Consider the following 14,547-nt stretch of genomic DNA (forward strand, 5'->3'; position numbering starts at 1 on the left):
ATGAAAATAAAAGAAATAAACACATTTTTCAATGTTTTGATTCTTATTTTCAACACTAGTTTATTCATTTGATTACATAAAAAGAACCTATAAGAATAATTTTATGAAAAAAATGTTTACTTTTTCAATTTTTTATCAAACATTGGTTCCGGCCCGTCACTGCTTCAGAAAAATCAGATCTGGCCCGCAGGGCCAAAAGGTTGGGCACCCCTGTTCTAAAAACAATACATTAAAATTTTGTTTATTGGACTTCTAAAAAAAACATACCGTCATCTGGGGCGAATCGGGACACATGGGGCGAATTGGGACAGCAGTTTTTACCATGTTAGAGCAATTTTTTTTATTTTTCTGATTGGTTTCGGTTAGAACAGACTCAGACCAACAAAATGTGTAAAGCTGTTTCCGAATTTAAAAGCTTTAAGTGCTCTGAAAACTGCTGTCCCTATTCAGACTGTAGTCCCGATTCGCCCCAGATGACGGTAAGATTTTATGTCACATTTTTAATTAAATAGAAATTATTCACCACCCTTTCCACTTTGATTTATGTAACTAAATTTTCTGAACTCTTCGAAAATATTAGATTTTTTTTATTAATCTCCATAAAACATTATGAAGCAAAAAAATATAGGAAAATTTTGACCATAAACTTGAAAACAGCATATTTTTTCACAAATAAAAATTCAATTTAAATTCACTATTTCAATGGAAAAAGAGTTGTACTTCAGTACAGTTACATTATAATCATTAGTTTTCTAAAAATACAAGTTTAAGCGGGCCAATATATTTATGAGAAATCTCGATACATTGGAATTCCTCAAATCCTCGAAATATGTTTTAACTTAAAATGAATTATATCGCAGGAAAATGCATTTTAAGCAGTACTTAATGGAATGCAGGCTTTTCTATATTCTTTGAAGTTTTGCTTTTTTTGTCCCCTGATTTTTGGGCTTGTATCGAAGAGGAAGGGACATAAATTTTGGAAAAAATTAGCAACTTTCACAGTTTTAATGATATTTGATTTGATTTTGATTAGGATCGCTTAAAAATTTTAGTTAAAATCAAGAATTATTTTTGTGTATAATTTTTTAAGAAAGTTAAAAATGGCTTCTTTTTAAAAAAAGTAATGCATGAAAAAACCATCCAAATTAAAAAAAAATATAAAGAATAGTCGATTGCAAAATTACCCTTTTCTTTTTTTTTATTTTCTGTTTCCAAATTTTTATTTTTGGTTTATAAGCACTGTGAATTATAGAATTAAATTTTCAACAGGTGTTTTTGTATGACTCAAATAAAGCTGGCACACATTTTATCTGAAGTTTTTGTCCCTCGGCTCAAGCCAAACTTTCAAAATGTTGAAGCAAAAAGTATCACAAATTCCTTTATACATTATTACAGTTATGCTACTACCGAAAATTTAAAATGCAATGAATTTATGAAAATATATTTAACCCTAAAGTTTTGTGCTTTTTCCGAACTATTTTGTGGTCTCAAAACTCAAAATTTGCAAAAATTCTAAAAGTGTCCTATTTGATTAAAAATTCAAAAATAATACTAGGCAATGTATTTGAAATATGTAGTTTACAATCAATTGTACAAGATTTTTAAATGAAAATTTGAGATTTCAGCAATATTTTGTTGCCTCCTGTTTTTTTGGGGATTTTTTGAAGGGAACAGTGTTGAAAATCCGACGACTATGATTAAATTAGCGAATAATCGCTGCCTGTAACACCTAACGAATAAGACTGCTGAGAATAGTCTTGATTCTCAAATTGCCACGACTAGCTGTCATTCGTCAAGTGTACAATTGTTGATTGTAAGTTGGCGACTAAATCCAATCATTAAAATTTTTAATCGTCCCTGCCACACTCAACGATCAGGTGGCAGTCAGGAAAAACGAGATCAAACCATACTCAGAGGGCTTTTCTTCAGGCAATCATATTCTCTAGAAGAGATTTTCTTTCAACATTGGAAGGGAATAAAATTAGCGGCGCAAGTAAAAAGCTTCAATAAAAGTTAGCGAGCAACTCACCTTTGCTTATTATTTCGAAAAATTTAATTAGATAGTAAATTGGATCCTGAATTATTTAAATTATAAAAATTTTGAAATGTTATGCAATTCTAACAAATTGAGCTATTGCGATGGATATTTTAGAATTATTTTAGGTGGATCACTTTTTTCCTCCATTACTTGGCGAATCGTGGAGAAGAAGGTGCATAAAAAGAACAAAATTTCAAGTGGCATCAAGTATTAGTTGTATGCTGTATGCATGATAACAGTTATCATAATGTCAAAAATTGCTGAAAAAATAACCAGTTTTGTATAATTGCCGGGTCCGGTGGTGTAGTGGCTAGCGTGGTAGTCTCTCACTCCAGTATGGCCTGGGTTCAATCCCAGACGGACCCGGTGGCATTTTTCGAAACGAGATTTGTCTGATCACGCCTTCTATCGGATGGGGAAGTAAAACGTCGGTCCATTTGCGTAAAAGAGGTTATGAGTGACTCACCACACATAGCCTTCAGACGCCTAGAAATGAGCAGAAACTTGCAACAGAGCCCACAAAAGACCCGGGGGTCGTTAAAGTGGATTGCTTTGCTTTTATAATTGATTTTAGAAAGCATATTAACAGTTCTGAAATTGTTCTAATTTTATTTTAAAAATAAAAAAAATACCATTACTAAAAAAAATCTAAACAAACCAACAAGTTTTTTGCAAAAAAAAAAAATAATTAAAGAAAATCAACTACCTTAAAAAGGTCACAACAATATTTTATGATAGTTGTATAATGTTAAAAAAGGACAATATTTGAATCTTTTTAGTGAGATTTAACGAGCGCATAATACCCGGCTTTGGGATAATATTCAATTTTGATTTTATCCCATTTGGTTCTCCTTGGCTCGAGATATCTGGGGCCAGTAAATTTAAACATGCATCTTATGTAAAATTAATTATATTTTCTGAAGTGATAGATTATTTGTGTGCATTGATTGTTTTACGCTGCTATTCAGAATGTGTACAAATTTACTCTAGTTCACAGTGTTTTCTTATTCAATTCCGTATTTCCTCATCATTTTACCTGTTTGCATTGGAAATTCCGCTTTTCGAAGGATAGCCAATTCTAAATCCCTACCTAAACCAACATCCACTGCTGCCTGGTTCCCACAGAAAACCGTCTTCGTCAGTTTGGGAACACACAGAAGGTCAGTTCAGAAGCAGCATCGTTTAGAGAAGGATCTCTCTGTTTGGTAGAAAAAATGTACAAAATGTGGAACTTTAGTGTGGCTCTAGTGTGTTCACTAGCCGTTAGTGCTGCCAGCTTGGAGTCAAATGATTGTGAGTATTGAAGTTTAACTAAAAATTTGGAGTGAAGTGTTCAACAGATTTTTGACTGATTTCTTATTCATATTGCAGTGCACAAACACCACAACCAGGACAGCCACGAGAATCACGACAGTTACGAGCAAGACCACGACCATGGCGTCGCCCGGAAGCAGAAGCGTCAAGCCGGCTACTACCAGCAACCTCTGCCGGAAGTCCAGTACGACTACATCCAGCCGGCGTATTACGACCACTACCAACCTCCGGCGTACTATCCACCACCAACCTACCACCAGAAGTCACCATGCAAGAAGCACCACCCAACGACCACGACGACCACAACTACGACCCCGAAGCCCCACCACCACCACCTCCAGCACCACAAGCCTCTTCACCACCCGGTTCTCATCCCGGACAAGGCCCTGTGGGACAAGAAGGTCGAACTCATTCAGGACAAACTGGAGGCGATCCACGCCCTCAAGGACAAATCCGTGCACAAGGTGAAGGACGTTCTGGACCAGGTGTTCTTCCCGGAGTCCCGGTCGGATCCCAGTTCGGAGGTGCGTTCGGAGCCGGTGGAGGCAGATTCGCGAACGTTCCTTGACTCCAAGTGCGCATGCGAGGAGCAGATTGGCCTGCTCGAGGTGTCCGTGCTGCAGCTGGGCGATGAACTGCGCAAGGTCAAGTCGTTCCTGGCGGCCAAGGAAGCGACGCTGCTCGACGGGACCACCAAGATTGTGAAGGTCGTGAAGGTTGCCGAGGAGGAGGAGAATTAGAATTTTTAAAGTGTTTATGAAATTAAGGAGATTTAATAAACTTAAAGACGGGAAAGTGATTTGTTTCATTTTTATTCGTTATTAATAACAATATATTCTTCGTTATCATACATGCTCTTCTTTTTCGGAGTTTTTAGCTTGCATTATTATACACCTTAATAAATCAATTTTGTTTGCTGCAAGATCGTTACTTGTTTTGGTAGTAATTTTTTCTAAGTATGAATTTCACGACGTCTTTTTTGTTTTTCTCTACAATGAACATTAAAAGCACCGATCATAGGTTATTTCTTAATTTGCTTAAATTTTTGTGTTTGGAAAATTTATACATTAAATTATCGAAGCTCTAAACTGCGGTGTATAAATGCAAAAAATCAATCGCAACCAATCTCATAAACAGGTAATAAAATCAAGCAAATGAAATGTTCAACAAGATAGACATATATTTTCTTTATTCACGGAAAAAATAACATTTGTTTGACGGAAAAATAATAAACTTAACTTCGATTGCTAGCATGTGTTTGTAAATTAAGCATACATACGTATCTCCTGCTACGAATCAAGCCCTTATCTAGAGTACTAATTTTAGGTTACTTACTCTTCTCTGTTTACAGCTGGATTAGGCTAAACAACAAACTTGCTTGCGAAATTTTGGTATAATTACTGTACCCACCCTTAAACCTCTCACGTTCTCTCCCTTAATACGAGGTTTTTTGTTTTATTTTTATAGGTTTGATTAGCTACATATTGTTTTTGTAATTCATTTATAATGCAATCATGCCTATAACATATTGTTCCAATCGATTTCACTTCGTACTTCAATTAGTTCAATCAGTTACTGTAAAAAAGTCAATTATTTGCCGAGCACTTCCTACGCGAGTTACGTTTACAGAATTACGAATTTAAAGAAATCCCAAACGAATGCATGAGTGTGTGTGTGTTTTATTTTTTCAGTGTGTGTGTGTAAATAGTACAGTGAGACAGTGATTTTAGGTCGGTACCGTCGAAACCACCAAAGTTGTTTTCTTTTTCATTTTTCTCTACCAAAAAGACAACAAAAAATAAACGCGTAAAACTCCCGATTCGATCTTGGAAGCGTTTTCCCCTCCCAATCACACACACATCTCCTCCTTCTCCTTCTCTAACCTTTCGCCAAATTAGGCCGTCCAGATCGATGACAGGTCCCAGATTTTGATGATGCGGTCCTGGCCGACGGTGAGCAGCCGTTTCCGCGGCTCGTCCAGGTCCATCGCCACGATGCTGTGCTTGGCGTCGTGGAAGGTCGCCAGCGAGGGTCGTCTGGGAATGGTGGAAATGGAAAACGTTTTCATGTTCTTTTGGTAATACGTTGTTTTTTTCAATTTCCTAGAACTCTGTTGATACACACGAAGTTGACCCGAGAGAAAGCCGAGCTCAACACTCAAGCAGCCGGGCGACACGACGACATATACTCTTTCTCCTTCTCCCTTTCCTATCTTTTTCTTGCTTGTGTGAGTAAATTTAGCGACAGCAATCATTTGAATGCATTCATGAGGCAAGGGATTGAAATTTCGATAGGATTCAAACGACCGAGCTGTGCTCGATTGAAAAGGTGAGCAGAGTCAAATGACTGTACGAGTGACTTTGCGCTGCGCTCATTTGTTCGGATGTTAGAGAGCGAGAGCAGGATATCAAAGTCAGACGGACGTAGCAAATGTGAAAAATAAGCTAAGGCGACTCTTACAAAAAATAATTATTGCTCCCAATGACTTATGATTTTTTCAAAAAAAAGAAAAGATATCCAAAATTCTTTTGTAGCCCCTAATAGGGTCCTAAAATTAAGAATAAATTTGTGATATTATTGTTCACAACGATAAAGCTAATTTTTCTGAGTACAATTACTCATTGTACAACCGCAAAGGATTTAAAATTGATTTTTAAATCAATTTTAAATAATTAACTTAGCGGCCCTTCTTGACAGAAAAGGTCCTACTTGACAGCTCGTTCCAAGGGGACCATAGTTGATCCATCGAAATAATGTTGTCTATTTATTTTATTTTTTTGCATAAAAATAAAAATAGTGATCGGAAATGGTTATTAATCAAGTTTTTCACCGTTGTACATAAAAATGTACCAAGTGCTTTAGGACCCTATTCTGTATGCCCGGGCAGGTGGGAATAACAAAACGGAAGTAATTTCAATAACAAGTCCTATTAAAATATCTAATTATGTTACAGTGGACCCTCTGGCTTTCGATTTTCTCGATATCAATATTGCTCCAGCTGTCAATAAATTTTTCAGTCCCTTCAAATAGATTGCTTTGATTTTCCATTCTATGATTTGATAACCCCCGTTCTCGACGGTCCCTTCAATATCGACAGCAAGAGAGTCCACTGTATAAGAAAGTTACGATCATCAGTAATGAGAAGAAAAAATAATAACATCCCCAACACTTAGTCTAAAAATTGTAATTGAACAGAACTTATGAGCGAGTAAGACTTTATCAACTCAAAATATGGAATTTGAAAAATCATTCAATCATTGATCACGTTTTGTAATGGCACTTGTATGACACGCCAAAACACACGACTTTTGAAAGGCTTAAAAAACAATCATCAGTTATAACAAAATATATTATTATTGTTTATTATTGTTGAATGTTACATTAACTATGGGAAAGTTTTGACCAATTTTCCATAACCCAATTTGTTTTTTATTTTTCTAAATATGGCCAGAACCATGGTAAAATTTTCATAAATTTTGTCGAGGATAGTATTTTGATCATGAAATGTCGTCTTTTTATCAAAACATTGTTGAAAAATTTGTATGTTGATATTTTAAATTATTGATATACCCCCCTAAGGAAATCAACAATTTGTTCGAAAATTTTCGATGTGTCCTGTCCACAACCCAATTTGTCATTTTTGTATGGCCAGAACTATGGTAAAATTTTGACCAATTTTATTTTGGTCATGAAATATGTTAAAAATTTGAAAGATGATTTTAAATTATTGATATCCCCTAAAAGGAAATCAACAATTTGTTCGAAAATTTTCTTATTCCAATTTTACCAATTTGTCAAAAGTTGCTGGTTTTTGTTCCCTAAAAAATATATATTTTTTTTAAATACGGATTTTTGAAAATTGTTTTTTTTTGTGATAAAAAACAATAAAAATAAATAGGCAAAAACATCCGAGTGCATATTTTCTGAAAAGTCCTTATCAATTAGGTATAAATCTGGAGTTTTTTTTTAAGGTCCGATAAACCAAATTTTCAGTTTTTGCTTTTTGGGTGTTTTTTAATACCCCTGACACAATGCGGTTTCAAAAACACCCAAAAGGCAAAAACTGGAAATTTGGTTTATTGGACCTTTTAAAAAAACACCAGAAATACAGCTTTACACGAAAAACACTGGAGAAGACATAACCTTTGTTTGTTTTTGTTTTCTGCTCATAAGAAAGAATCATGCTTTTCCATAATTTCGCTGCCAGCCCTCTGGCATTGAATTGAAAAACACGCAGACACACACAGTATTCCAACTATAACATAAATTTAAATACTCTCAAAAAGTACTCACTCTTCACTCTTCAACCGCTGGAAGCATCCCTCGCACACGCGCACATCGAACTCAAAGCCCATGATCGGGATATTGATCCGGTTCGTGGAGCACTTGTCGCACACGGCCTTGCCGCAGTAACGGCAGTGGTGCTGCCGGATGCCAATCTGCTTCTGGTCAATCATCGCGCGCAAATTCCAGAAAAACGCCCGCGTACACAGCTGACACGTGTCCGACTCGACCCACTCGGGAGCGACCTTGCGCATGGCGTTCATCTCCCAGAACACGATCACCGAATCTTCCCCTGCGGACACCAGCTGCTGGGTGTTGCTCGCGTACACCAGCGCGGACACTTTGTTGCTAAAAATTGTTGGCTGGTTGATGATCTTGAAGATGATATTGTTTTTAATGACTTACTTGTGTCCATGGAGTTCGTAGGTCGTGCCACGTTTTCCGCCCACGTCCCAAACGATCACCGTTTGATCGTACGATCCGCTGAACAGCAGCTGAGGACCTTCGGCCCAGTACAGAGCCCGTACCGATCCGGCGTGACCCTTCATGGTCGTCACCACCGTAGCTCCGGTGGCACTCAGCTTCAGCATCGTAATTTGGCCACTGTAATCACCCACGAAAGCGTACTTCGAAAGGGCATCATATCTGAGGAAGAAACCCATCAAGAATTAGTCGAAAATCAAACCAAACAACCACCAAGCAACAACTCACTGCATCGAGGTGCACATGGCTTCGAACGTGAAGCAGCCCAGCCGTTCGCCGGTTTCGGTGCTGTGGTACGCGAAGAACTTGTCCCGACCCGCCGACAAGATCCATCCCGTGTGCTTGGCAAAGTGAACGTTCGTGATGCGCGCCTGATGCGCCAGGTACTCCCGAATCGGCGTCAGCCGGTTGCAGTCGTCCGACAGGGTAAACTGCGAAATGGTTCCGTTTTCCTGCCCGATGAACAGGGTTCGCGTTTCCGGCGTGTAGCACAGCGACGTACACCCGGACGGCATGTACTGACAGATGGACGGCCAGTACTGGCCCGAGTCGCGGCGCAACCAGACGCGAATGGTTCTGCAAGGAAGAGGTGGGAAAGAATTGCAAACTTGTAAGTTGAATTGACGGCATGAAAAGTCCATGTTATCTGATTAGACGCGATGACGTGAATTCTTAGATAATCGATATAAATAGGAAAGTCAATTTAAAAAATGCGGAAATTAATACACGTCATTTACAAAAATAGCGTTGACATTGATATGTTTCATGTTAAAAAAAAATTATTTTGTTTTAGTATGGCTTTAAATATGGGTCATTCCATCTAAACTGTGCACGAAAAAGTGCAAATTTGAAAATTACCCTCTCCGATCCTGCTCAAATTTGGCAGGGCTGTTGATACTATCAAAACATGCAAGATCCCGAATCCAAATCCAAATAAAAATTAAATTAATCCTCTCCTAGAACACCAGGTAGCAGTTATTGATCAGCCCGCCTGTGTGCTTCTAGCAGATGCGGCGAAAGAAGCAGCTGTAGGTAATCTCAAAAACTAAAAACTTTAAAATTCGATATCTCTGGAACGAAACATATCCATTTCTGTCGATAAGTGATTCTTATGTAAAATTGGATGGGGAATACGATGGTGAGGTCGAATAAAAAAATAAGTTGAGGTGTTTTGAGATACGGTCATTTAAAGTTTTCAACCCAAGTAACCACAAGCACTAAATCGGAACTGTAAATCAACACTAAATCATTATTTCCATGTTTTGAGCCCCTAAAATGCAAATTATAATGTTACTTTAGAGTTCTAACTCTATATAAGCTGTGGTTAAAGTTTCAAAACTTAGACAATTCATGTTACTCTAAAATAACTTTATATCAACTGTTCTAGTGCTTCGTTATATTGTAAACAAAAGAGACATTGAAATATTCAAAGTGTTGATCTTGGTGTTGGATTTTTCGCTTAAATTGTGATAATGATTGGCAAGTTGGTGATAAACTACAGTGGAAATTACTTGTTACTAGAACATTATTGAAAATTTTCAGCATACTCCCAGAATTCCGGGCTTTCCAATCGACTTATCCTAGGTGAAAGTACAAGTTTACGTGTGACGGGACGAGAACCATCTCAGGCAAGAAAAAACCGGCTGCTGCTTAAAATCTATAAAATAGTGATTTGTGTTCAAGTTAAAGGTGATTGTGTATTGAAATTGTTTAAAATAATAAATAAATAACGATCAGAGAAAGGAGTTTCTAAATTGATTACTCAGGTGCACTTTTGGAACGATCTCTGGGGAAGACAACATCGACAATTTTCTTCGTTGAAAAGCGTTTTACTTTACAGAGCAGTTGGTTAGTGCACGGCATCATAATCTTGGAGTTCATCACAACATCATCACCGACCCGGACCCGTAGCAGCAAATTGGAAGAAATCACCAAAAAAACAAATGAGCTTTGATAGCGCGCCATCTGAACTTGAAAAAGTTCACCAATCAAATAAGCAACATATGGCGCGTTGCAAAAAGCTTTTTCTTCTTTTGACATTTTTAAGGTGCTTTTCCAATGTACGTAAACTCTATATCCACTGTTGCAGTCGCCATTTTTGGCTTTAAACTCACTTTACAAGGGAATATAGAGTTATGTGACTGTATATAGCTTACTTTATATTTTGATATAGAGTGGATTTAATGTTAAGTTTTAGAGTCCCGCGGTTACTTGGGAATTGCACAATACAAGTAGAAAAAATAAATTTATCCAAATTTTGATCACGGAGATGGATTCTTCGTCCAATTTCCTCCAAAATTGAGTCTAAGACCGACTCCTAAGATTCGTGGTTCCTGAGCTATCACCGTTTGAAAATAGAGGTTTCGCTCAAAAATCGCCAAAAAGTCGATTTTTTGGGGAGGTACAAAAATGGAGTGGGTGGTCCGATTTGGATGAAATTCGGGATTCTTGCATGTTTTGATAGTATCAACAGCCCTACTAAATTTGAGCAGGATCGGAGAGGGTAATTTTCAAATGCTGTTCCGCTTCAGATGGAATGACCCATATACAAATAGTAAACAAAAACCAATCTTACATTCTGAAATCATGAATTAAAGTCAATATATGTTAAAGGTATCAGTTTTGATTGAATCATGATCACGATTTTTTTTTTTAATCGCGTGGCAAAATGATGCCATACCGCCCCATCGTCACGAGATTTAAAAAAATAAACCACTGATTCGTTCAGTGACCACAATTACCCCATAGATTGAAGATTTACGAAAATTGAAGAAAAGTTGGGAAACTTCTATTGAACCAATTAAATTTTCAAATAATTTTTGTCATTTTTACATATCTGATTTTAGCTTAAAAATATTATCAAATTTGAAGATAATGTATGTTATTCTCCAAATCTAAAGTAACTTTCTCGTCACTAAATTGTAATTTGATGCTTAACGTCCAATTTATTTTTTGTTCTATTTTTCTCTGGTTAATTTTGAGCAACTTTTATTCTACAAAAAACTTTACTTATTTTCTCCCTCTTGTTACAATTTTAGATTTTTTTTTTTGCATTTTTCTTTTTTAGTTTATGTTTGTTGCTGATATTATTTGGCTACCACCTCCTAATTTCACTTCTTAATGTTTTTGCTCGTTTTTCAAATTTTATACTATAGAATGACAAATACTATTATCATTTAAATTGTAAAATAAAATCGTCTGCGGCATTACAGAAATTACTGCAAACTTATTTTCACATACACCATACAGCGAATTTACAACACACAGCGAATTTTCTGAACTTTAAAAAAAAATATATTTTTAGAAATGGTCATGGTCACTTTTTTAAAAAAATCGAAAAACTGCAAATATTTCGGCAAAATCAAAATTCCGGTGGCTATATCTTGACAACAGAGCCCTTTATCAAAAAATCTGTAAAGTACTTTTCGATTTCAATTTGACCGATTCTTAGCGAAGCTACACCAAAATGTCCCTTTTTTCAATTTTCAAAGTGATTTTTTATATGAATTTTAATTATGATCTTATAATTGCAATGTGCTTTAAATGCGTTTTCTTATCTGAAATGCCAAAAATATTGACCAAATAAGGTCTGCAAGTCATTGAATGGGAGAGGAGTTTTTTCATAAATCTGCTCCTTTCGTTGTCCCGTCACGAAAAGTAATGGCTGGCAAAAACTCAAATCTCAACCAAATCTTTCAGTTCAAGGAGCAAAAGATTCGTTTTTCAATTTGTGATAATGTGTAGAAGAGCAAAAGTTTTAAAAAATCAATCTGGCAAAACTGTGTCGATTTTTTTGGTGTGCCTTTTAAAATTCCAGTTTTACGATGTTGTCCCGTCACGCTACATTTTCATTTCAGGAGAAGCACAGGTATAATATTGTTCATTATGCATGTCATTTCTATGTTGGAAAATCAATTATCTTTTCAAATATGTAATAACATTGGGGGGTTTCTTCTTTAATTGTGCCACTATAGCCAAAACGCTGAAAAAAACTTGGGAATTTTTTGAAAAGGAGCCGAAGAATCGGTCATTTCAGTTTACATTAAAAAATTACGTCAAATTTGTTTTTGCATAAAATTTAGATTTTTTCCAAAAATCACTATTTTTTTTCAAAAATCATTTTTTTACCTTGTTTCTCTATGGCTCAAAAGTTGCGGGTTTTGTCCCCTAAAACATATCAAAAAATCTCTAAAATAAAAAACTACGTATTTTGGGAAATTGAGTCTTTGCATCCAAAATTGTATGGAGACTTTCATGGGTAAACCAATGACACAAAATAGCTTATTTGGTCATAGGGAAGGCCCCCACAAAGTTTGAGCCAAATCAAAAAATACAAAAGATAAAAAAGGTCGAAATCGGCCGATTTCGTAGAGAATTCATCATCATTCCCAATCGACCATTTGGCGGCCATGTTTGTTTTAGAAACCATCTACGACCTTTAAATAGAATGTAAAAAATACGATGATTTTTTTATCCGATTATCCAAAATTCCTTTGAATACCACCGGATAATCGAAGCGACAGATAATCAGGTCTGTACAGTAATTCAAACAAACTTTCAAACAATCTCGTCAATGTTAGCTGATCTTTAACATTCCAAAATACGCAATAAATTATATGTTTTCTAACATTTTTTTAAAGAGATCTTAGCGATTGAAAAAAACATTAATTTTTGAAAGATGTCCGAATGGATTACTATTTTAGCCGATTTTTTTGTTTCTGATTTGTATTGCATTTTTTACTAGTGGTCGCATGTAAAAAAAACCGTGGCACACTGTTTGTTTTGGAAAGAACCCTAAAATTGATGACAAAAGGCTCATAAACCACTAAACTATTGAGAACTAAAATATATTGCAATATATTGAAACATTAAAAAACAAATGAAAAAAATCATTATTCACAAAATATACTGTATAAAAAATATATTTTAGTAAATTTAGGCCGTTGCAAATATGTTTTAAAATTTATGTCGCCACTTCAAAATCGGTCCGAAAAATCAAAGGGCAAAAAATATGTTTTCCATAAACTTCAATATGCAAATGGAAATTGAAGTCTAATCAACTGTAAAAAAAAATTAAATGCATTTTCCTACATTTGAATCAGATTTAGCATGTCTGGTATCGATCAAAAATATTTTGAATTTTTGTGAAATTCCTTTGTACGGAACCGCATAAAGTTTTTTTTCGGCGAAAAAAAAAGAGATTTTTTAGATAGTTTGAAAATTATTGATTGCAAAACAACTGGACAGGTGTGAAATGCATTTTAAAAAAAATTCATTCATTCTCTCCCTCACTTCAAAAAATATTTGCAACGGCCTTAATATGTCATAAATTCTACTTATTTTAGTTTAGTGAATAAAAACACATATAATATTAATAATATATTAAAATGAATGAAGAATCACACAGTTGATTTAATCGAGCAACAATCCTCAGATGAGGTTTGGTCACATGAAAGACCAAAAAAAATCGTGACAACATATTTGGAAAGTGAGAAGAGTTACTTTTGCTGACATGACAAGTAAGCTTCTACCAACCAAAAAGAATCATATTTAATACGAGCACACACACCCTCACACAACACAAGGTTGTGTGTGCTTGTTTTTGCATTTATTTCGCCCCGATATCTGGCACATCTCAATTCACTTTTTTTTAAATTGCAAACCAAGTTCGCGTAGGTCAACGCAAAGAATGATTCTCGAAACAATGATCTCTTTATCATCGGCGCAATGAGTAACCTCCGCAAAACGATGAACCAAAGTAGGCGAAGACTATGACGATAAACAAGAGGCAAAATTCAATTAACATACTTGTCATCACAAACGCTGATAACACCTTCCTCCCCGGGTATCAAAAGTGCCGCGTTCACGTCGTCATTGCATCCCTCCAACTTGTTCAGCAACTCCGGTTTCTTCGTCGTACTAAACCGATCGTTGGCACTGCGCGGCGCTGGCTTTATCTCCGCGGCCATTCTGTGCTGGTGCTGCTGCTTCCGGTTTTCACTTTTGCTCGCGGGCCTACTAGATTGCTTTCGTTGACACCTAGTCACTCCACTACCCTCTCTGCAACTACGCGACACTGACCAACTAAAACCAAACGCAAAAACAAAAAAATCCTCCTGGTTCCAGCCCCTGGAAAAAATATCGAATCAAGATATCACAAACACGCACTCCACCCGCGAAACGGAGTTTGATCCTACGTTTGCACCTTTGTGATATATTGCTACGATATCACACTGCTACTACTAATTATCGGAGAAGGCGACGGGCGAAAAAGTGCACAGATAGATTAACAATCATCCAATCATTTGGAGAAAAAAGAGCAGCTCTTCCCTGCACAATCAGCCTTTCTGTCAAATGTTTTGACAGTGCAACGCAGTGTGCAAAACAGTAGGCTACGCGAGAGGTGACCAGGAAAAGCCACCCCGCAT

General features: G+C 36.3%; 2 protein-coding genes across 3 annotated transcripts; one reads left to right on the forward strand and one right to left on the reverse strand.

Annotated features, from left to right (window-relative positions):
- Nucleotides 1-3,139: 3,139 nt before the first annotated feature.
- Nucleotides 3,140-4,127, forward strand: LOC128092966 (uncharacterized). Its single transcript, XM_052708229.1, has 2 exons — nt 3,140-3,331; nt 3,410-4,127. Exons 1-2 carry the CDS (start codon nt 3,253-3,255, stop codon nt 4,090-4,092), a joined length of 762 nt encoding a protein of 253 aa, XP_052564189.1. The 5' UTR covers nt 3,140-3,252; the 3' UTR covers nt 4,093-4,127.
- Nucleotides 4,128-4,150: 23 nt separating this feature from the next.
- Nucleotides 4,151-14,474, reverse strand: LOC120412487 (WD repeat and FYVE domain-containing protein 2-like). Of its 2 annotated transcripts, XM_039572979.2 has the most exons (6): nt 14,317-14,474; nt 13,928-14,248; nt 8,348-8,695; nt 8,042-8,281; nt 7,646-7,984; nt 4,151-5,388 (listed from the first exon to the last, which is right to left on the reverse strand). In XM_039572979.2, exons 2-6 carry the CDS (start codon nt 14,086-14,088, stop codon nt 5,247-5,249), a joined length of 1,230 nt encoding a protein of 409 aa, XP_039428913.1. In that variant the 5' UTR covers nt 14,089-14,248; nt 14,317-14,474; the 3' UTR covers nt 4,151-5,246. The 2 variants fall into 2 exon arrangements, with proteins under 2 accessions (XP_039428913.1, XP_039428914.1); XM_039572980.2 differs by lacking the exon at nt 14,317-14,474 and having other exon boundaries at nt 13,928-14,303.
- Nucleotides 14,475-14,547: the final 73 nt, after the last annotated feature.

The sequence above is a fragment of the Culex pipiens genome, chromosome 2 (assembly GCF_016801865.2).
Source record: "Culex pipiens pallens isolate TS chromosome 2, TS_CPP_V2, whole genome shotgun sequence".
NCBI lineage: Eukaryota > Metazoa > Arthropoda > Insecta > Diptera > Culicidae > Culex > Culex pipiens.

Coding starts and splice junctions, on each gene's coding strand:
- LOC128092966 (XM_052708229.1), top strand. CDS start 3,253: ATGTACAAAATGTGGAACTTTAGTGTGGCTCTAGTGTGTTCACTAGCC. Junction 3,332..3,409: donor CAGCTTGGAGTCAAATGATT/GTGAGTATTGAA, acceptor TTCATATTGCAG/TGCACAAACACCACAACCAG.
- LOC120412487 (XM_039572979.2), bottom strand. CDS start 14,088: ATGGCCGCGGAGATAAAGCCAGCGCCGCGCAGTGCCAACGATCGGTTT. Junction 8,696..13,927: donor ATCAGCGTTTGTGATGACAA/GTATGTTAATTG, acceptor TCTTCCTTGCAG/AACCATTCGCGTCTGGTTGC. Junction 7,985..8,041: donor TACGAACTCCATGGACACAA/GTAAGTCATTAA, acceptor AACAATTTTTAG/CAACAAAGTGTCCGCGCTGG.